We start from the raw sequence: 21,991 nt of genomic DNA on the forward strand, positions 1-21,991 counted from the left end.
CCTGACAGCAGGTTTGTCACCTGAGCCACTGACTACCTGATCCTTTGGCTTTAGAGAAGGAGTGCCCCGTCAGAGGGACCAGTGATAGGGGATCCCAGGGGACCCTGGGAGGAACCCGAGGATATAGCTTCAGTTAGGAGCCAGGATGCAGATAAGAGGAGGCAGAGATAGAGATGGAGCAGTTCTGGAGATCAGGAATGTAATCTAGAAGGGTCTGCAGAGATATATATAACATGAAATAAACAATAATATGAGAAATATAAGGGGGAAAAAAGGGCCCAAGTAGAATTCAAGGGAATTGAGGAAGAAAGGGGGCCAGGAGAAAGGATCTGAGCAGTCAGGTGGATACAGAGAAGAGGAAGGAAGACAAAGGTCTGGTCCAAGGATGGAGCATTTGGGAAGAGAGGGGCTTTTGATTCAGTACCCAGAGCCACAAAATGTTAAGAGTTGGGCAGAACTTCAGAGATCACATAGAGCAAATCTCTCATGCCATGGATAAGAAAACAGACCCAGAGAGGAGTGACTTGCTTATTCGGTCACTCCAGGGTTTGGATTTGTCTTCTGGCCTTCTTCCTGTGGCCCAGGTGAAAGCCCTTAGAAAATTCTGAGGTGAGAAAAGAAAGAAAGAAACCAGGTTAAATTACTACGCAAGGGGGCTACTCCTCACACACACAGGTGTATGCACACAGAGAGAGGGAGAAAGGGACACTGCTCTTAGATCAGAGAGATCCATCTCTCTGATCTGGTCAGGGTGAGAAGGCTTGCCTGCCCGCCGTTTATATATCCCCAAGGCCTTCACTTGACACCAGCTCTGAAGAGTAATTCAACACCAAGGCTTCACTCAAACCATATTCTCTTCTTCTTTCCTTAGAACTCTTCTTTATTCTATCCCCCAAACCCTTATGTTCAAATCCATTATTACTGCACCTCTGTCCTAGAAGTTTCACTTAAGATCATAGACTTTTTTTCATTTATTTTTATTAGTTGGAGGTTAATTACTTTACAATATTGTAGTGGTTTTTGTCATACATTGACATGAATCAGCCATGGATTTACATGTATTCCCCATCCCGATCCCCCCTCCCACCTCCCTCTCCACCCGATTCCTCTGGGTCTTCCCAGTGTACCAGGTCCGAGCACTTGTCTCATGCATACAGCCTGGGCTGGTGATCTGTTTCACCCTAGATAATACACATGTTTCGATGCTGTTCTCTCTAAACATCCCACCCTCGCCTTCTCCCACAGAGTCCAAAATTCTGTTCTAAGACTTGAGAAATCCTCTGGTAAAAACTTCTCATTTTATGGATGAGGACATGGAGGCCCAAAGAAATGGAATAACTTGGCCCACGGCAATCAAAGGAGGTGAGGGCGGTGCTGGGATTTTCCAAAGTGAGTCAAAAAGTTAGACCAGTGAAATGATCTATTGTGTCACTTTGCCAGTATTTTCTCTTTGCTCATCAAAGTTACCACATCTAGTTTGAAAAACAGAGAGGAGAATCAGAGGAAGAATACGCCTGGGTTCCCAACAGTTTTCTATTCCTGGTTCCAACCCATCCTGTAATCCACTTAAATTTCTGCCCTTCATTCTGTAACAACCCTCTTAAAATAAATTCTCCCTTTTGCTGATAAGGTAGCAAAATATGACTTGACTGGATTCACATCCTGGCTCCCACATATACTGGCAGTGTGTCCTGGGCAGTTTCTAAACTTCTCGGTGTCACAGTGTTCTTTTCTGCCAAAATGAGAAATACTAGTATAGAGTTGTCACGAGTATTAAATTTGATAAGGCATTTAAAGTATTCAGCACAGTGCCTGGCATTCATTAAAAAAATAATAACTACCTATCATGTGCTAGGCACTGTACAGAATAAACATTCACTAAATGTGACTTATTATTAGTCTAGCTCAATATGATTCTTTTATTTGAAGCTAAAGAGTTGTAATTAATACAGAAATTGTTACCAAGAGGTAGTGTCTTGGAGTGAAAGACCTTTAGAACAAGTGTGGAACTAGCTGAGTCAAGCAGAGAAGGGAACAATGAGGACTTCCTCAAACCAGAATGGGAAATTCTTGGCAGTCCACCAGATGGTGGAGCAGATTAATCAGTCCTGTTGCTGCCAAGGATTCAGACTATGTGCCAACTGAGGGTGAAGTGCTTAGGGTTTATAGCAAATATATCAGCCTTATTCAATATAAGCAAGTTATTGCTTATAGTCTGGTAAAAGTTCAACAAAAGCAAGACAAGTTCCAATCCATGGATAAGCAAATGGTAAGAGCAATCCGGAACCAACAAACTGAAGTGACAGGGGTTCAGAGCAGGAAATTAATCATGTGCTTTGCTTAAGTGAAGTGGGTTAGATTAGTGGGGTGATTACTATGCTCTGTGATGTGGCAACTGGAATGGAGATACTTGGGAGAAGCCAAGGGAGTTGAGAGATCTGAAACATCCTCAATTTCCCAAACCAACCACAGGGCGCTTTCTGATTGGAACACAGACTTCTCTTTGTAAAGCATTTGGGATCTTAGTTCCCCGACCGATCCAGGATTGAGCCTGGGCCCCCTCCAGTGGAAGCTCGGCGTCTTAGACACTGGACTGCAGGGGAAGTCCCATTTTCCTCCCTTTCCAGTTTGCCTTTTATAACTGAGATATAGATATATACGGCTCACTAAGGACCCAAGCAACCCCCAGATCTCTTGCAGTTAGGTGGAGTCAGGTGATTAGTCTTGGCTAATGGATAGTAAATGACCAAAGAGCTTAAGAGCGAGTGAGTGAGGCTGTTGAGGTAACCTGGAAACCACAGGTTGAGACAGCAGTATCATAAGGCCAATTAGCCCCGATTTACCACGCAGCATTTAGTCAACTCTTATTTGTGAACTCTGTCTGCGGATTCCTCTGCTTACTAAAATTTATCTGTGACCCCAGAATCAGTATCCATGGCAATCTCACAGTCATTCACAAACATGAGCAGAGTGGTGAAAAATCTGAGTCGCTTGGTGTGCACATCCCTAGCTGAGGTCACACAAGGCAGTACTCCTCCGTGCCCACACTACCCTGAACGTGCTTCATCTCTTCTGATCTCGGGAGCTAGGCAGGGCCGCTGGTTGGCACTTGGATGGGAAACAAGGCAATACTCTACCTTCTTCTCACACTGTAAATACGTGTCCTTTTCACCATCTATCTAGTGCCACAATTTTAGTATTTTTTGTGCTTTTTGTTAGTAATTTCACTGTTTAAAATGGTCTCCCAGCTTCACGCTCCTAATGCACAGGAAGTCTGCAATGCAACTTACGAGAAAATGTGTGTATGATAAACATTATTCAAGTATGAGTTATAGTACTGCTGGAAGAGGCCAATGTTACTGAATCAACAACATATTATAATTAAGTAAGGTGTCTTTAAACAGAAACACCTTACACGAAAAACATCATACAGGAGGGAAGGGGAGTTTGGGGGAGAATGGACACATGTATATGTATGGCTGAGCCCCTATGCTGTCCACCTGAAACTGTCACAACATTACTAAGCAGCTATAACTCCAACACAAAATAAAGTTTAAGATAAAAACACCATGGGTAAAATAAAAACACATAACTAAAGTCATGTATCCATCCACTGATATTTGAAGATGTTTGGAGATCAAACAGGGAAACTATGGTCCAAAATTAAAGCTTATTACAAACCATATGCAAAAAAAATTTTAATTACATCACAACAGTATCTAAATCCTAACTTCTCTTCCAAAATGCTCTTGAGGAACCATCATTGTTACCTGGCATAGCGTTTGAATCTCTTCCTTGACTCAAGGATAGTTATAGATGGGCTATAGACGGGCTTCCCTGATAGCTCAGCTGGTAAAGAATCCGCCTGCAATGTGCAAGACCTGGGTTCGATCCCTGGGTTGGGAAGATCCCCTGGAGAAGGGAAAGGCTACCCACTCCAGTATTCTGGCCTGGAGAATTCCATGGGCTCTATTGTCCATGGGGTCGCAAAGAGTCCAACACAACTGAGAGATCTTTACTCACTCTTAGCAGGGATACTAGGTCAGAGCAAGGATAAAAAGGAAGCTGGAGGAGTAATGGACTCATTGCCAGCGGGGCTTGATCCTTAGGCCCTGAAATATTTTTTATTTTGTCAGAAAAAAAATGTTTTGGTCGTGCCTGTGGTGCTTGCGGAATGTAGGATCTTAGTTCCCCACCCAGGGATTGAACCTGGGCCCTCGGCAGTGAGCGTGTGGAGTCCTGACCACTGAACTGCCAGGGAACTCCCTGAGTAGCGTCTTTGAGTAGTTTTTTTGAGTAGGGTCTGAGGACCAGCAGAATTGGCTTCACTTGTTGACATGTTAGAAAGTACAGAATCTCAGGTCCCATCCTCGGGGCCTATTGAATCAAGTGTTACATACACACATTAAAATTTCAAAAGCACATTATAGCTATATGATGACTGATTCCCCTTCCCCTTTTTATATCTAACCTTCTTAAATGAATGGCCTGTGCTTGCTGCCTCATTCTTTTAACTCCTTTTATGTATGTGTATATATATATTTATTTATTTATTTGGCTGAACCAGGCCTTAGTTGCAGCATGTGGAATCTCTTAGTTGTGGCATGTGGGATCTAGTTCCCTGACCAGATCTCAAACCCGGGCTCCCTGCATTGGGAGTGCAGAGTCTTAGCCACTGGACCACCAGGGAAGTCTCCCTCTCAAACTTTTTTTTTTTTCCTCTCAGACTTCTTTCTGGCTGCTCTTTCTCCTCCTATCCTTCAAACGTTCCTGTTTCCCAGGCTTCTGACTCCAGTCCACTTTTCTTCTATTTGTGCTAATTAAATGGAAATCTTTTGTTATCTCTAATTCTGGTTGATTCCTTTGAGGTTGCTAGGTCTACAAGAGCATCTAAAATTGTATCTGTAGTTCTTCGCTCCAAATATTGATGCCATATTTCTTCTTATACGAGTTTATAATTTTATTGATTTATTTTCGGTTGTGCTGGCTGTTCATTGCTGCTTGGGCTTTTCTCTAGTTTTCTCTAGGTGATTGGGGGCCGCTCTCTAGTTGAGGTGCACAGGCTTCTCATTGTGGTGACTTCTCTTGTAGCAGAACACAGGCTCAATGGTTGTGGTATATGGGCCTAGCTGCTCTGTGGCAAGTGGGATCATCCCAGATCAAGGACTGAACCCGTGCGTTCTGCATTGGCAGGTGGATTCTTTACCACTGAGCCACCAGGGAAGTCCATTAGTACAAGATTTTAAATATAATACTGACGTTCATTTTTCAAACATTTGCATTGTGTTCCATATTTTATGGGAAATGTCTAAAATGCTTTTCCTTGAAACAATATTAGTTCTTAGTTTTAGATAATCTTTCCTTACTTTATTTTAAAAATTGAGATTTAATTCATATAAAAGTTACCATTTTAGAGTATACAATTTAGTGTTTCAAGTATTCCTCATACACATATATGTTCATACATGTTAACACTCAACAAGTGATAGAATTTTTAATAATAAACATTTCTAAAGATTTGAGTCATCCAACAGGATCCTGTCTAGATAATGTTACCAGTAACTAGAAACATCAAACATTGGATAACCCCCTTTCAGTGATGTTCTGTAAAGTCTTGCTACTTTGACGGGAGACAGATTAACTCTGAGGTCTGTTCTAACACTAAAAATCTGTGGGACATACAGATTTGCCCTGCCCCCTACAGAGTAGACTCAATGCCCTCAGAAATAGCAATGGAAAAAAGGGACTCAGTTTTGGCCTGGAAACAGGTGAAAACACTTTGATTAAAACTTTGAGTAAAGTTAACGGTGCACAGGAGAAGCAATGTTCTTAGAGTAGCAGTGGGAACGACTGTTGCTGCTGTTGAGTCGCTAAGTCACGTCCAACTCTTTTCGACCCCATGGACTGCAGCACTGGGCTTCCCTGCCCACTATCTCCCAGTTTGCTCAAATTCATGTCCCTGGAGTCAGTGATGCTGTCTAACCATTTCATCCTCTGTCACCCCCTTCTTTTGCCTTCAGTCTTTCCCAGCATCACAGTCTTTTTCCAGTGAGTTGGCTCTTTGAATCAGGTGGCCAAAGCAACGGCAACAAGAGTTTTCGATTAGTTACACTCACAGCTTCTGGGGTCTCCTCACCCCCAACCCCCAGGGACCTGTACTCACCAGTGAGGTAAATTAGGATTCTAGCAGGAAGTAGATGCTTCAGAAAAGATGGGGGCTATAGTGACAATGCCAAGGGAAGAGTGAGACTCAGGAGCTGTGGAAAGGGTAGAAAGCCAACAACTGGGGCCCCCAGCAGCATCTGAACCAACTTTCACCTGATCTTGTTATTGTTTCAGTATCCCCTCTGTCTCCGAGACAGATCACTGCACAGTTATCAACAGGATTTATTAGACTTTGAATTCTACATTTCCAGCTATTTCCTTCATTTATGTTGGCCAAAAATAGTGAAGCCATCCACTGTCAGCTTTACTTGTCTTCAAAGTTCATCAGTGCCTGCACTGTAAAGAAACAAATAGACTGTGAGGCTGGACACCTGAGAATATTCAGAACATACAAATGTTTGGTGAAGATCCTGCTTCTCTGGGTTTTAGGTTCCTACTCATCTTTACTAATCTTTACTCTAAATTAAGCTGTATGAGTCTGTCCTCTTGGCCACAGATGAATTAACCAGTATTTAAAGAAACCACCTTGCTACCTTTACCTCTCTTTCACCCTGTTCTCCCCAGAATACATGGGGAGGCAAGGCCAGGACAACTGGAAAAATGCACCATTCTGAAGTAGGCAAAACCTGTCTGACATCCTGCTCTCAATTCCATGTTTCAATGTTACAAATTCCTCTTATTGCTCTCCTGTGCCCACCTCTGGGGGGCACATTCCTCTTCCCCCATTGATATTTTCACTTTGGGTTGATTTTAGCCAGGTATTAGGAGGATAACACTAATCCATATTAAACTGTAAAAGTATAAAAATGCCCCTAACTCTTCTAGTTTTTGTATTTTTAGAGGAAAAATTCATTGATCCAAATTCATCTCCAGGTAGTGAAATCTCAAGTGAGAAATAAGGAAAGATAATTTTGAGCAGGTAATTCTCAGCTTAAATCAAACTCTGCTATTTCAATCACATATTGTCTCTGTATGGGCCGACTCTAGAAAGGACTGAAAGGAAGAGAATTCATAAATCTCTTGAGGACAGTGGGCTCTTGAGAGCTTTCTGCCAACTATCCAATCCTCACAGCTATCAAACTTGAGCCTGAGGCCCTTACTGCCTGGGTCTGAAAGGTGACCTTCAAAGAGAGGAAACACGCATTACAAAAGGGGGTGGGCTGCCCAAACAGAGCAAAAGCCCACCTTACTATGCTAATTCCCAATAGCTGGAACTGGATACTTTTCTCTTGGGAAATCAGCTCTCAGACATCACAAGATTTGAGTCCCCTACCAGGGAGATTCCCACGTGGCACAGCGGTAAAGAACCTGCCTGCTAATGCAGGAGGCACAAGAGACGCGGGTTTGACCCTTGGGTGGGGAAGATCCCCTGGAGAAGGGAATGGCAACCCACTCCGGTATTCTTGCCTGGGGAATCCCATGGACAGGGGAGGCTGGCGGGCTATGGTCCATGGGGTCACAAAGAGTCAGATATGACTTAGTGACTAAATAATAACCAGAGAAGCAGAGTTGTCAGGGCCTCACTAGGTTAGAAGAAATCAAGACACATGCCCAGAAAGTGATATGCCAAATGCTGAATTTGCCTTTTTTAGGTGTGAGGTAGAAATTCAGAGGCTGAGATGCCACAACAGCGAACATACTCTGTCTCCCCAGTTATATACGCTGTTCTGATGAACTTAACTCCTAGCATCCATGGCATACCTGCAAACTCTTGTAACCGCTTACGCTCCTCCAGGTTATACTGAAGCTCTTCTAGCAACTCAAAATACCGGAAGAGTGAATCTCTAGGCCAGACAACACGTTCATCCTGATCCATGTCCATTAGCCCAGGCAGATTCTGGTGCACGTGAGTCTCCCAGTCCAGCTGACCTGGAGGGAGGAATGCTTCTTAAAAATATATTGAGATTCATGGAAGTTGGATAAAAGCTGATAAATTCTATGGGGGTAGAGGTGGAGAAAGCAGGGATGAAAGAGGATGTGGGAAGGAGAGAAGGAAAAAATGTGTAGCACCAAGAAACCACTTTTACAGTAAACAAAGAAAGCCACACCATATTTTTAAAAACTGCAGCAGAATCACAGAGGAAATGAAGAGGTGTGAAGAAAGTAATCAAGGCCAGAACATCGGACTGGTGGAGAAAATGGGGAAATAACACACAGTGGGAGGACTCTTATTAAGATTTTGGGATGTCTCATGGAAAAGAGGGGTCTGAATTCAACTGGAAGAAACCTTCTGCTTACCGATAGGGTCATAACATCTGGAGCTAGAAATAGACGAGCAGGAGGAAGATGAAGAGGAGGAAGAGAAGGAAGATGTAGACTTTCCCCTTTTGGACAAGGACTTTGTTATTGACTTAGATGCTTCTGAACCCTTTCTAGTGGCACTCTGTTTAGACTCTTGTTTAGAAGCTTCTGTTAAGTCTGAAGCTCTCTCTCGTTGACTGGCATCTCTGTAAGTGAAAAGGGAAATTTCATTACTTCAAATACATCTACACAATATAACTAGTTCTATCACTATTCTAGTCCTGGCCCTGGCCTAAAAGTAGAACTTAAAAGCAATGAGGCATCTCTGTTGTGGCATCTCAGCCTCTGAATTTCTACCTCACACCTAAAAAACTGCTGCCAAGATCTAAGCTTAAGCATATCTGACCTAAATTAACCAATGGGATGCACTTCTATTAGTGCTCTTCACTGCATAACTTCTGTGCTCAATCTTACCCAGGCTTTCACATTCCACACTCCACCTTATTTTTCAGAGTTTTAGCCCCACCCACAGCCCTTGGCCCTATGTCTATTACACCACAACTATGCCCCCTGCCCCCTCGATTCCATCTCATTATCAGAGGGACCGTGTGCTCAGGTCTTTATATCTTCTCCATTTACAGTTGCTCCTTTGGGGATCTCATCTCCTGAGTTTAAATGCCTCCTAGATCCCTGGTGGCTCAGATGGTAAAGAATCGACATGCAATGCAGGAGACCTGTGTTTGATCCCTGGATCAGAAAGATCCCCTGGAGAAGAGAATGGCTACCCACTCCAGTATCCTCACCTGGAGAATTCCATGGACAGAGGAGCCTGGCAGGCTACAGTCCATGGGGTCACATCAGACACGACTGAGTGACTAACACTTTCACTTCAGATGCAAATTTAAGCCCCTTGTCCAGATGTCACTCCTTAAACCAGACTTGAATATATAACTTTTACTCATGTAGAAAGCTTGAATGTCTAATGGACATCTTAAATCCAATAAAAACTAAGCTCTTTTCCCACCAATCTTCCATTCACAGTCTTCCCCATCTCAGCTAACTGACCCTTCCTGCTCAGGTCAGAACTCTCATCCTTAATTCTTCTCTCATAACCTACATCCAACCCACCAAGAAATCCTGTTGATTCTACCTTCAAAATATATCTTAAAAAAAAAAAAAATATATATATATATATATATATCTTTTCTCATTAGTATTGGTGCCACTCTGGCTTGAACCATCATCTCTTGCTTGGATAGCAGCATAGCCTAACTCATCTCTACACTTCTCTTCTTGTTCTTCTTACAGTCTATCATCAACACAGCAACCAGACTAATCCTTCTCTCTTTTAAAAATATTTATTTGGCTGCACTGGGTCTGAGTTACAGTGTGTGAACTTAGTTGCCCCAACACATGTGGGATCTTACTTCCCGGAGCAGGTATCAAACCTGTGTCCTCTGCATTGCAAGGTATATTCCTAACCACTGGACCACCAGGGAAGTCACCAGACTAATCCTTCTTAAACATAAGTCATTACATGTCGTTACTCTGCTACGTTCCCCTTTTCACCCAAAATCAAAGCCTAAGTCCTTAAAGTGGTCCCCCCAACCCTATCAGGTCCCCATTGTCTTTCTGACCTCATCTCCTATCACTCTCCCCGCTGCTCACTCTGCTTCAGTCACAATAGTGTCCTTGCCATTTCTCAACCACCACCAGGCATGCTTCTTGTTTAGGACCTTGGTACTAGCTGTTCCCTCTGCCGATAACACTCCTCCCATAGATATCCACGTAGTAATGCCCTCACGTCCTCCCAGTCTTTGCTCAAATGTTACGTCCTCAATAAGGCCACTCTATCTGTTTAAAATTAAAACCCATAGTGAATCCCCACCCTATACTCCAATCCCCCTTAACCTGTTCTACATTTTACTTTTTCATAATGCTTATCATATTTTTAAATTTTTTAATTGAAGTATAGTTGATTTGCAATGTTGGGTTAATTTCTGCTGAACATTGCAAATGTTATACTCAGTTATACACAAATATACTTTTTATATTAAATGCTTATCATATTTTAACATATTAATTTTCTTTCTAATACGTTCATTGTTTATTGTCTCTTTCCTCCTACTATTTTATATAAGTTCCAATGAGAACAGGCATTATTGTCTATTTTGTTCACTGATATGTTCCAAGCAACTGATAAGTATTCAATAATTATTAGTTGATGCATTTCTTCTTTTTCTTTCTGCTCTCTTGTCTACTGCTGAATATTCAAGGCTTTGAATAGCATCTGTTTCATGGAAGGTACTTTTACTAGTTTCCTATGGTTGTGATAACAAATTACCACAAACTTGGCAGCCTAAAACAACAGAAATTTATTCTCTCACAATTCTGGAAGCTGGAAATCTGAAATCAACATGTCAACAGGGATATTGCTCCCTTTGGAAGCTCAAGGACAGAAGGTTCCTTGCTTCTTCTAGCTTCTGGTAGTTGCCTGGCATCCACTGACTTCCTTTGGCTTATGGTTGCATCACTCCAAGCTCTGTCTCTGTCTTGATAACTTCTCCTATTCTGTGTCTATGTCTTCTCTCCCATATCTTATGAGGCTCCTTGTCACTGGACTTATGGCCCACCTGGATAATCCAGGATGATCACATCTCAAGATCCTTAATTTATTTGCATCCGCAAAGACCCTTTTTCCAAATAAGGTCATGTTCGCAGGTTCCGGGGGTTAAGACATGGACATATCTTCTTGGAGGCCACCGTTCAACCCGATACAATAAGTAGTTATTGAAGGAACAGAACCCTCTCTCAAAGCCAATCTTCACCTTTGGTTTTCTACCACTTTCACAGGTGTGCATCCCACTTCACTCCTAACCTGGCATCCAGTTTGCTAATGCTTGACCTCTGTGCCTCAGGGATTAGGTTTTGTCTCCTGAAAAGAAAAAAAAATAAAAAGCAAAACAGTGAAGAGAGTTACACTGAAGCAGGAGGGTAGTAAGGAAAAAGAAGAATTCTGATCATTAAGTGAAGAAAACTGAGTGAGGAGAACAAGTTGTAGTATAGGAGTGAAAAAGAGTGGGAAAGCCCTGAAAGTGGATAAAGAATCAGGCAGTATTTTAGAGCTGGGGAATTCTAACTCTGAGGCAAATCTGTCACACAGCAGGAAATGGGATGAAGGCCAAGGAGTAGAAATAGGGGGTGAGATCAGGAAACCCTCCAGAACTGAAGGTGTGTATGAAAACAAGACAGCAGACCTCTGGATGATCTGCCGCTTGAATATGTCGGCTTTGTACTGGACCTCCAGGTGTGTCATCTCCTCGTTCAGCTCATTCCTGATATTCTGGAAGTTAGTAACTGCCCCAAAGGGCCATTAGGAGTCAGAAGGCGGCGGTGACTAGACCGGGGGAGACCGCTTGGGTGGGGAGAAACCAAGTGAAATATCCATTCCAGGGCCCACACTTTTCCTGTTACATCAGATTCTCCTCCCTCTGTAATCCAGCAAACCTAGCTTTCACTCTAACTTCTTCCCAACCTCCCCCTCCCACCAAGTTTCACCTCTTCTATGCTTACCCATCATGGCTACTATGATATTTCGAAAGATAATGGAACCAAGTAACAACCAGAGGATGACATAGATGCTGCTGAAGGCGCGACTGACCTCAGGCACCTTCCAGGTGTCCTGAAGCAGTGCATACCAGTGATCCAGGGTGAAGAGAATGAACACGGTTACTATGGAATTCAGTAGGTCCCTAAAGGAAAAGGAGATGTGTGTACAGAGGGAGCTAATTCTCTACGAAACACTATCATTCATACTCTCACAGCAACATAAGAGCACTTCTTTGCAGTTTGCTCTGACTTCGGCTCCTTTTCTACCATACTCGTTTTTTTTTTTTTAACCTAATCTTCAGTTTGAGATTGTTTTACTTGCTTTTCCCTTGTTATGAATAATCTATGAATATCTCTCAGTATTCCATCAGTGCCTGGGGCACAGTAGGTACTCAATACATAGGTATTAACTGAATGTTTAAAAATTGAATCACCAGGGAGGGGGGTTCAGGATGGGGAACACATGTACACCCATGGCTGATTCATGTGAATGTATGGCAAAAATCACCACGATACTGTAAAGTAATTAGCCTCCAATTAAAATAAATAAATTTTTAAAAATTGAATCACCAACTACACATTATTTTTGCACATTCATTCTACCCTGTCCTTCAGTGTAGTATGGACTTCACCTAGTAGAGTCACAAATTTAGCAAACATCATGCCTACTTGGTTTGCTGCATGAATTGATAGCCAAGTAAGTGGATGGATACGTGGCATAAACATGTGATTCCAGATAATGAATGATGATGAATATATCACAAAAGATCTCAGAAGATATCTAAATTTTCCCTGTTATCCCTCCATATACAAATTATTGAAAACATCAGAGCCTGAATAGAATGAATTCTATGACGTCCCTAAATCAATACTCTTACAAAACCACCTGTTAGTCTAAGATAGAGAAGTGCTGACAAGATTGGATTCCAATTCATAAATAACTTTGTCTCCTCTAAATCCAAATAGACTTTCTACTAGTAATCAGAGTTCTCTAGACAGAGATTACTAGGATTTTACTTTTGAAAGAGTGTAAGTATGTTCATGTGTAATTTCTACACTGAGAGATTGCAGTAAAACCAGTGACCAAGCTCAAGACTCATGGTAACATTTATTGATCACTAACAATGTGTGAAATGCTGTGTAAGTGCTTAAATAAATTACATCATTTATCCCTATACTCATGAAGTTATGCTACTTTTAATCCCATTTTTCAAAAGAGGTAACTGAAGCATAGAAACCAGGGCTTAACCACTGGAGTATACTGCTTTTTAAAGATAGTTGATGAGGGTAAGTTTGAATTTGCAAAACCCAGAGCAAACCAGGAACTAGCTGCCCTATTCTCAAAATTGGAGCTAATACCACTCACTATTCTTTGCTTTCTCATTCCCTCTCCCTCCAGTGTTCTATTCCCATTTCTTACAACAGACTATACTTGTATTACTGCACTTTGGGTTCGCTTCCCAGTCTCATGTCCAGATTCTCTCCCCCACCCTCCAGGCTCCCCCCCACACCCAGTCCTGCCTACGAGAAGCACTCATGATACTCCAGGTCCCGGCGAGGTGAACGGGTGTAATTCTCGAAGAAGTAGACACCAGCCACGGCAAAAATGTAGAAGAAGATGAGCAGCAACATCAGGAGGAAGGTCATGCTCTGAGGGCCATGACCTTGAGTCAGAGCTGGGCCAGACTAGGCTGATTGCCACCTGCAGCCCAGTCTGGCCCACCCTGCAAATCCCCCACCAGACCCTCGCTTCTAGCCTCAGCCCAGTCATCTCTTGAACACAGTGGCTTATCCCCAGCCCTTTCTCATGGACATTTCACAGGGTCTCTTATTGCCTTCTTTCACCCACCCAGACTGTTTCATGTTATACCCCCATGTTTTTCCACTTTGCCCACTTGATAGAGCTGCAATAGTCAAATTACCTTGAGGGCCCTGACCAGGGCCAAAATGATGACTCGAACTTGATGGAATCGTGCAAAGAGTTTAAGAGACCTTAGCACCCGGCAGATCCTCAGCAACTGGAGCCATACAGGTTGGCTTGTTACCCCTGCCAGCACCACAATCTCAGGCATCAGGGACTGTAGGAAACACAGGTTGTGAGTAAAATATACCCCTCAAAGCACCCAGTACAGCTGCCCCTTTTTTATCTCTTCTTTTTCATAGTTCTTGGGTCATCATCCTTTGAATAGCATTTTCTGGGGACTGTTTCCTATTCAGTCTCCCTATAAAAAATTACTTAAACTCTGCATTTCAACTTGCTCAGATGTAAAAAGGGGATAAATGCAGTGCTTATCTCATTGGATTACTGTGGAGCTCAAATTAAAAAAAAAAAAAAAGCAAGTAAAACAGGATAGTTCCTGACATTTAATAAGTGCCTGATAGAAGTTATTGCTGAGGTTAATGTGATTAGATTCTTCCTTGCTTCTAATAACAATTCCTGCAATGCCTGACTTTTAGTTTTAGAGAAAAAACAACCAAAATAAGGAGGTTAGGTACATTTCTATTTGTTTCTTCCTATACTGTAATTATCTTTTCTTGTCTTTCTCAGTCCAGTAAATTAATCTTCAGGATATCTATCTATCCTCACCAATACTGTGACCACAAAGTCAAAGACGTTCCAGGCATTCTTCCAGAAGAGGAAAAAGCTGGATAGCCACATAAGAAGGATCTCCAAGATGAAAACAAGCAAGATGAACCAAGCTGCCACCTCCAGAGTCAGCTTCAGTGTCTCCAATCGGGTATTTGCAGATTCGAGCAATTCTGTGAGAACAGAGCAAAGGATGAGTAAAGCTTAAAGAAGGGGGAAGTTGAATGATAGAGAATGATTAGCAACTGCTAAAAAGCCACAGTTTTGCGCACTGCTATGCCATTTTTCTTTTGGAAAATGAAGGAGTTTCTCTCCTTAATACTGTTTTGCTTCAACCTATGAAACAGAATTAATTGAACATGAAAAATAGCTTCAAGTCATCTCCTGTTGGTACTGGTACGTGTTGACAGCTACAAGTTACTGCCTTCTCACTCTGGGGTCAGAAAATCACCAAGGAATTGCTTAACTACTGCCAACGCTGCCTGCTGTCCATTGTTTGGTGTTACCAGAATACCAAACTTCACAAAGCAGCAATGGGCCGTCAGAAAAGAATGAAAATGTAGGGTCATGGTATGGAAAGTGTTTTATAACATATCTAGGCACAAGAAACCAAGTTCATGGGATGTATTAGGCTATAATAAGAAATTACCTGGTTATTTTTATTTATTTGGCTGTTATGAGTCTTCATTGGGGCACATGGGCAGCACACAGGCTTCCCAGCATAGGTGTTTCTCTCTAGGTGTGGTGCGTGGGTGGGTTTAGTCATGCAGGTGAGTTTACCTGCCTCTCAGCATCTGGGATCTTAGTTCCCTGACCAGGGACTGAACCTATGTCCCCTGTATTGGAAGGCAGAGCCTTAACCACTGGACCACCAGGAAAGTCCTTTTGTTAGTTTTAAAACTTTCCCTTTCTAGTTTGCCTAAAATTGATTTTATTCTGCAAACTGAATCCAAACTGAACCCTCTGTAGAACCTATCTATTTGCTAACTTTGACTCCTTAACTCATCTTTCAACCCTCTTCACCTCTTCTATACACTTAATAGATGTATATCATGCTGTAGGAAAAAAACATTAAGATCACATCACTCTTCTCTTTCACCCTTATCAAGAAGCTCTAGTTCTTGTTCACTATCTGCCACTAGAGTGGTATCATTTACAAATCTGAGGTTGTTGATATTTCCCCCAGAAGTCTTGATTCCAGTTTGTGATTCATCCAGCTCAGCATTTTGCATGATGTACTCTGCATATAGATTTATAATCAGAGTGACAATATACAGCCTTGTATTCCTTTACCAGTTTGGAACCAGTCAGTTTTTGGGTTCTAACTGTTGCTTCTTGGCTGGCACACAGATTTCTACGGAGAGAGGTAAGTAAGTTACCTGTTTGTTGTGATCCACACAAAGATTTTAGCGTAGTCAATGAGCAGATGTTTTTCTGTAATTCCTTTGCTTTCTCTATGATCCAACAAATGTTGGCAATTTGATCTCTGGTTCCTCTGCCTTTTCTAAACCCAGCTTGTAGATCTGGAAGTTCTTGGTTCATGTACTACTGAAACCTAGCTTGAAGGATTTTGAGTATCACCTTCCTAGCGTATGAAATGAGTGCAATCTACTGTAGTTTAACATTCTTTGGCATTGCCTTTCTTTGGGATTTGAATAAAAATTGACCTTTTCCAGCTCTGAGGCCACTGCTGAGTTTTCCAAATTTGCGGACATACTGAGTGCATCACTTCAACAGCATCATCTTTTAGGATCTTAAATAGCTCAATTGGAATTCCATCACCTCCACTAGCTTTGTTGACTCAATATATAATGCCACATAAAAATTCATTTCTAGACAAATCATATGCTTTCTTTTAAAAAAAAGCATGATCACTTATAAAATGGAAAAAGTATAAATTTACTCACATTTTATTATTAAAATTATATAACACTAAAATAAAATAGTAACATGTTACTCTAAAATATTATTTTTACTTCAGTTTATTTCTCCATATCACAGGAAAAATATGATAAAATAAAATGATTTATAATTACTAAGGAGGTTTTCAAAGTTATATATGTTTTCCTGGGAAACAAAGTCATAGGACAACAAAGATAGGGGAGCTTTGACCTAGAGAACTGTTACTTACATTACTATTTTTCTCCCTATCTCTAACAGTAATATTTATGATCTGGAAAACTGCTTTTAAAAATCTAAACAAAGTCTTAATGTTTATCACACAAATTAGTCTATTCAAAAAAACTCTGTTGTCACAAATTATTTCCCTCTGCCAAATCCCTCCTGCCTTTCTATCATGCGTGCACGCTAAGTTGCTTCAGTCCTGTCCAACTCTTTGCAACCCTATGGAATATAGCCCGCCAGGCTTCTCTGTCTGTCCATGAGATTCTGCAGGCAAGAATATTGGAGTGGGTTGCCATGCCCTCCTCCAGGGGATCTTCCCAACCCAGGGACTAAACCCTCATCTCTTACGTCTCCTGCATTGGCAGATGGGTTCTTTCCACGAGAAGGTACCTAATGATCTTGCCAGGTGGTTGCCACACAGACAGTCTACCCATCCTCTGGCACAATAATCATATTTCATATTCAGCTGTTTTACCAAAAAGAATGGTTAGTGTTGTTCTATTTTGGTTTGCCCATTAGATCCAAGGAATTCCATATATTTACTGCCCATTAGATCCAGGCAATCTCATATATTTACTTTATTCTAAGGCTTAAATCTATACTCCTAATCCTACAAGGTAAACACTTGCCAATTATCATGATTAATAAGAAACAGAAAATGTGGGTAAAATCTTCACCACAGTGGGGAGGAATTAAAAGAGTTCAAAGCATATAGTATACTGGAGTTGGCCAATGATACCAATTACTGTTGTGTCTTAAAATACTTTTGACCTGACTGCATTAAAAGACTACTGTTAAGGTGGGAAACTTCCCCCAAATAGTGATGAAACAAGGAAGTGAGTACTTTTACTATCCTTTCTGAGTGGTTTGTTTGAGATGATAATCAAATGAGTTCATTGATTTTTCCAAATATTCTTTTGCTTTTAATACATTTCATAAAATTTATGACAGGTTTTAGAGTCATTTACTCTTTAAGTCATTCTTCTGGCTCATCTAACATCTTAGTTGTACCTTTACATACATTGTGAGCTTTCTTATTTGTACTTAAATAATCTTTCTAAATCTATTTCTAAAAATGTAAATGTTGGATCACCCACTGATAGGCACTCAGTATCTCTATTAGGAGATTATTTAAAAAAAAAAACCACAGTATGTCCCCTACACACGAACCTTCAAGTTACAAACTTTCAAAGATGCCAATGTGCGTTCACACATCCAATCACGTAAGTTAGCTCATGTGTCTGGTGTACACGGTCACGCGTGTGCATCGTCTACATGCGGTTGTGCTTTTGTGTACTTTACTGTACAGTACCACACAGAGCACAGTATCTTTATTTTAACACCAGGATGTCCAGAAGCAAGTGTAAAACAGCGGTGATGTAGCTGGTACTGCTAAGAGGCACCAGAAATTGGAGGTTCAGAGGAAGGAACAAAGAGAGACAAGAGAAAGAAGTAACTGAAGAACCAGAGAGAGTCACAACGCAGGAAATGGCGAGGGGATTTTCTTTGAGATACTATTAGCTTTTGAGGCACAGAACCCGAACATAGAACAGTACACAAAAGGTTGCAGCAGCCGTTCAGAACACAATCCAGTGCCCCCGTGTCATCTGGGACAAGATTAAAAAAAAAAAGAGCTATGACCCAGACATCACTGGATCATTTCTTTCATGAGCCTAGATAGAAATGAATTCAGCAAGGAACCAGAACCTGTTCAACACCTGCCATCAACATTAGGCGTGAATGAAACTGCAGCTTGCCCTCCATCTCCTATTGTCGATGATGCTTCAGCTCTACCATTTCCCACCTCCTCTCCCTCCTCGTCAGTACCTCTTCTTGCTTGGTCACTTGATGCCAACTCCTGTGTGCCAAATCTTGTAGTGTACCTTTCAAGGTACTGTACTGTGAGATTTAAAATATTTTATTTTTTTCAGTTTTTAAATTTTTTTAAAATTTATTTTTGGCTGTGTTGGGTCTTTGTCGCTGCATGGGCTTTCTCTAATTGTGATGAACAGCGACACTTTCTAGTTGAGGTGTACAGGCTTTTTGCTGTGGTGGCTTCTCTTGTTGCAAAGCACAGGCTCTAGGGTACACAGGCTCCAGAGCACAGGCTCAATAGTTGTGGCACACAGGATTGTTCCTCCATGGCATGTGGGAGCCTCCTGGATCAGGGATCGAACCTGTGTCTCACGCGTTGGCAGATGGATTCTTTACCACTGCGCCATCAGGGAAGACCTTATTTGTTTTTTCTTTACATATTATTTGTGTGAAAAGTATTATAAACCTATTACAGTGCGGTAGCACTATATAGCAGATGGTGTTAGTTGGGTACCTTGACTAACTTTGTTGGACTTATGAATACACTCTCGGAATGACTCGTTCATATGTAGGGGACTTCCTGTATTAGACTAAACCAACACAAGAAATACAGCTGCTTCTCCCATCTCCAATTCCTTAGGCGTCTACTACCCCTACCTCTAAGTGTCTGGACTAACTTAGACTACTTTTGAGAGCCCTCCCAATGTTTCTAGGCCTTGGCAATTGCACAAATCCAGAAGACTTAATATAATTGTCACTATCACAATTCAAATAACATTCAAAAGTGTAAAATGATCAACTTGAAGGAAAAATGACTCCCATCCTTTCATTCAATGTGAGTTCTCACCTATTTCAACCATCAGCACAATTGTATTCAAAAAGATGAGGAAGATGATAAAGTTTCTGAAGATAGGACCTGTCTTCTCTTAAGAAAACATAATGAAGTTCTTTCTAATTTACGCAGGTGACATAATTAGGGCAATAAAACCCTAATGAGAAGAAAATGGAGTTTGGGAAGGAAAAAATAAGTCCTTAGAGAGATGATGAGGCAAGAGAGAGTAAAATGGGATAAAAATGAGTGGCAAGAGGAACCTCCCTGGTGGTCCAGTGGTTAAGATTCTGCCTTCTAATGCAGGGGGTGTGGGTTCAATCCCTGGTCTGAGAACTAAGGTCCCACATGCCCTGGGGTATAGCCAAAAATTAAAAAAAAAAACCAAAAAACTCTTGGTGGGGGTGGGGAGAATAGGAGGAAGGGATAGTTAGGGAGTTTGGGATCGACGTGTACACACTGTTATATTTAAAATGGACACCCAACAGGGACCTACCGCATAGCACAGGGAACTCTGCTCAATGTTTTGTGGCAGCCGGGATGGGGGCGGAGCTTGGGAGAGAATGGATATATGTATATGCATGGCTGAGTCCCTTTGCTGTCTGCTATCACCACTGTCAACTGGCCATACTCCAATAAAAAATAAAGCTTTTTTAAAAAAATAAGTGGCATGAAAGGATACGCTCAAGGACCCATCCAGCCCATAAGGAAAGAGGTGGCCTCTTGCTGCATCGCACTCGAAGGGTGCTCATTAGCCTCTGGGCATGTGTAATCCGTTCTACATGACGAGGTTTTATGGAGAAGCGCACAAGCTGGTGTTGATCTCCCAACATAAGACTCTTCAGACGGGAAGAATCTACATCAAAAATAAAAGAGATAGTGGATAAATAGAAAAAGAAATCTTTGGGAGTATCAAGAGCAGGTAGGGTTGGGGGGCAGGAACACTTGTTAAGTAATGGACTCCCCCAGACCCCCCGAGTATAAGGGCTTACCTTGCTGTTCCTTCACACAACAACTAATACTAGTTTGAAGTAAGAGCTAACCTATTGCTTATGACCAACACTGTTCCTTCCCAAGATAAGTTACAGGTTCAACCCTCAAAGTTTTGTGTCCTTGGTAGAAATATCCAGGCCAGCCAGGACTACTAGCTATCCTAGGCCTGAAAACAAGGGACATAGTTCTATCTCCTGGATTCAGAGTTTTATTTATTAAGTCTTTATCAAGTTTGGTGTAACTTTTTAAAGCTGCAACCAAACCAATCTCCCCTGAATTTTCCACCCTTAAATTTTTCTCTGCTTCCTACTCTTTGGAGGGTGTGGTTACATGTGTGTGTGTGTGTTCAGTCACTCAGCTGTGTCCCACTCTTTGCGACCCCATGGACTGTAGCCCCCTGGGCTCCTCTTCTGTCCATGGGATTTTCCAAGCAAGGATACTGGAGAGGATTGCCATTTCTTCCTCCAGGAGATCTTCCCCACCCAGGGATGAAACCTGCATCTCCTGCATTGGCAGGCAGAATTCTTTACCACTTTGCCACCTGGGAAGGGTGTGGATGGGAGCCTTAAATGCATCTTAGTGAAGAAACAGGCTGCTGACCAAGTATCTCTCGGATGGTGTGCCGTGGCACAGCTTGGCTCAAGCCTTGCAGATGCTCGATGAGAGAGAAAGTATCAATGAGCCGGGAACGAATGGCATCAGCCCGGGGTAGTTGCATGTGTCCTGATGGGTGATAAGTGGCCATGTCTGTTAAGAAAATAAAAGAGTGTCATTTCATTTTTGGAGTTGCACCAAGACTTAGAGATTCTCTTCCCTTTCTTCCAAGGTCTTCGCCCTTAAGAAGACAAATACATTGTACTCAGACTCAAGGCCTTTTGAAACAAAAGGAGACAGGAGTCATAAAAGAATCTGCGTAGTTGACTAAGCGGCCAGGCGCCTTGACCCGTGTGACAGCATTTCTAGTTAAATGCAGCAGCCACAAAAGGTAGGAGTCCTGGGGTTGGACAAAGAGGAATTCAAGCACCACCTGGACCTGAAGGAGTCAGGTAATGCAATGAGGTGGGACAGACGGAGGGCTCAGGGACAGCCCCCGAAAAGAAAAACCCAGTTCCACGAGGAACTGGGTAAAAGGCAACAGCCTGACATTTTGAAGATGTGTCCGATCCCAAGCGTGACCACTCCAACGCGCTCCCTCGGGCGCCAGCTCCTTCTCTCAATTCCCGCTCCTGGGCCTCATCTCAGCCCAGGCTCTCTTCCGCCCACTCAGCCCTGACTTCAACTCCTCCGCCTCCGGTTCTGGAGCCCCCTGAGGTCGGCTCTCCGCAGGCGGGACGAGCTCAGGGTCGGCTCCCAGCTCCGCAGCGCCATACGTCCGGCTCCCGCCCGGTCCCGCCCGGTCCCGCCCGGTCCCGGGTTCCGGCTGGCCCCCGGACCCACCCCCAGCAGCAGCCAGCGACCCGGGCCCCCCTTCGCAGCCCGGGTCGCCCCGGCGCTCGCTGCCTCGGCCCCGCCCCGCGCTCCGGCCACTCGGCGGTTACCAGCTGGTCCCGCCCGCCCGACGCAGGCGCCGCACAGCCAATCGGCGGCTGCCACACTGCGGCCCGAGCCGGGCTGGGGGGTTGGGACCT

At 42.7% G+C, this 21,991-nt stretch overlaps 1 protein-coding gene across 2 annotated transcripts; it reads right to left on the minus strand.

The window, feature by feature from the left end:
• Window positions 1-5,480: 5,480 nt before the first annotated feature.
• On the minus strand, window positions 5,481-21,867 carry CATSPER2 (cation channel sperm associated 2). Of its 2 annotated transcripts, XR_009695458.1 has the most exons (14): window positions 21,801-21,867; window positions 20,964-21,110; window positions 20,053-20,226; window positions 19,389-19,457; window positions 14,603-14,775; window positions 13,938-14,093; window positions 13,541-13,665; window positions 11,980-12,158; window positions 11,664-11,763; window positions 11,285-11,341; window positions 8,404-8,612; window positions 7,867-8,034; window positions 6,164-6,501; window positions 5,481-6,059 (listed from the first exon to the last, which is right to left on the minus strand). XR_009695458.1 is itself a non-coding variant. In XM_061159268.1 (13 exons), the coding sequence occupies exons 2-13, from the start codon at window positions 21,106-21,108 to the stop codon at window positions 6,470-6,472; spliced, it is 1,587 nt and encodes a 528-aa protein (XP_061015251.1). In that variant the 5' UTR covers window positions 21,109-21,110; window positions 21,801-21,867; the 3' UTR covers window positions 5,481-6,469. The 2 variants fall into 2 exon arrangements, 1 of the variants encoding a protein (XP_061015251.1); XM_061159268.1 differs by having other exon boundaries at window positions 5,481-6,501.
• Window positions 21,868-21,991: the final 124 nt, after the last annotated feature.

Source organism: Dama dama, chromosome 13, assembly GCF_033118175.1.
Source record: "Dama dama isolate Ldn47 chromosome 13, ASM3311817v1, whole genome shotgun sequence".
In the NCBI taxonomy this organism is placed as follows: domain Eukaryota; kingdom Metazoa; phylum Chordata; class Mammalia; order Artiodactyla; family Cervidae; genus Dama; species Dama dama.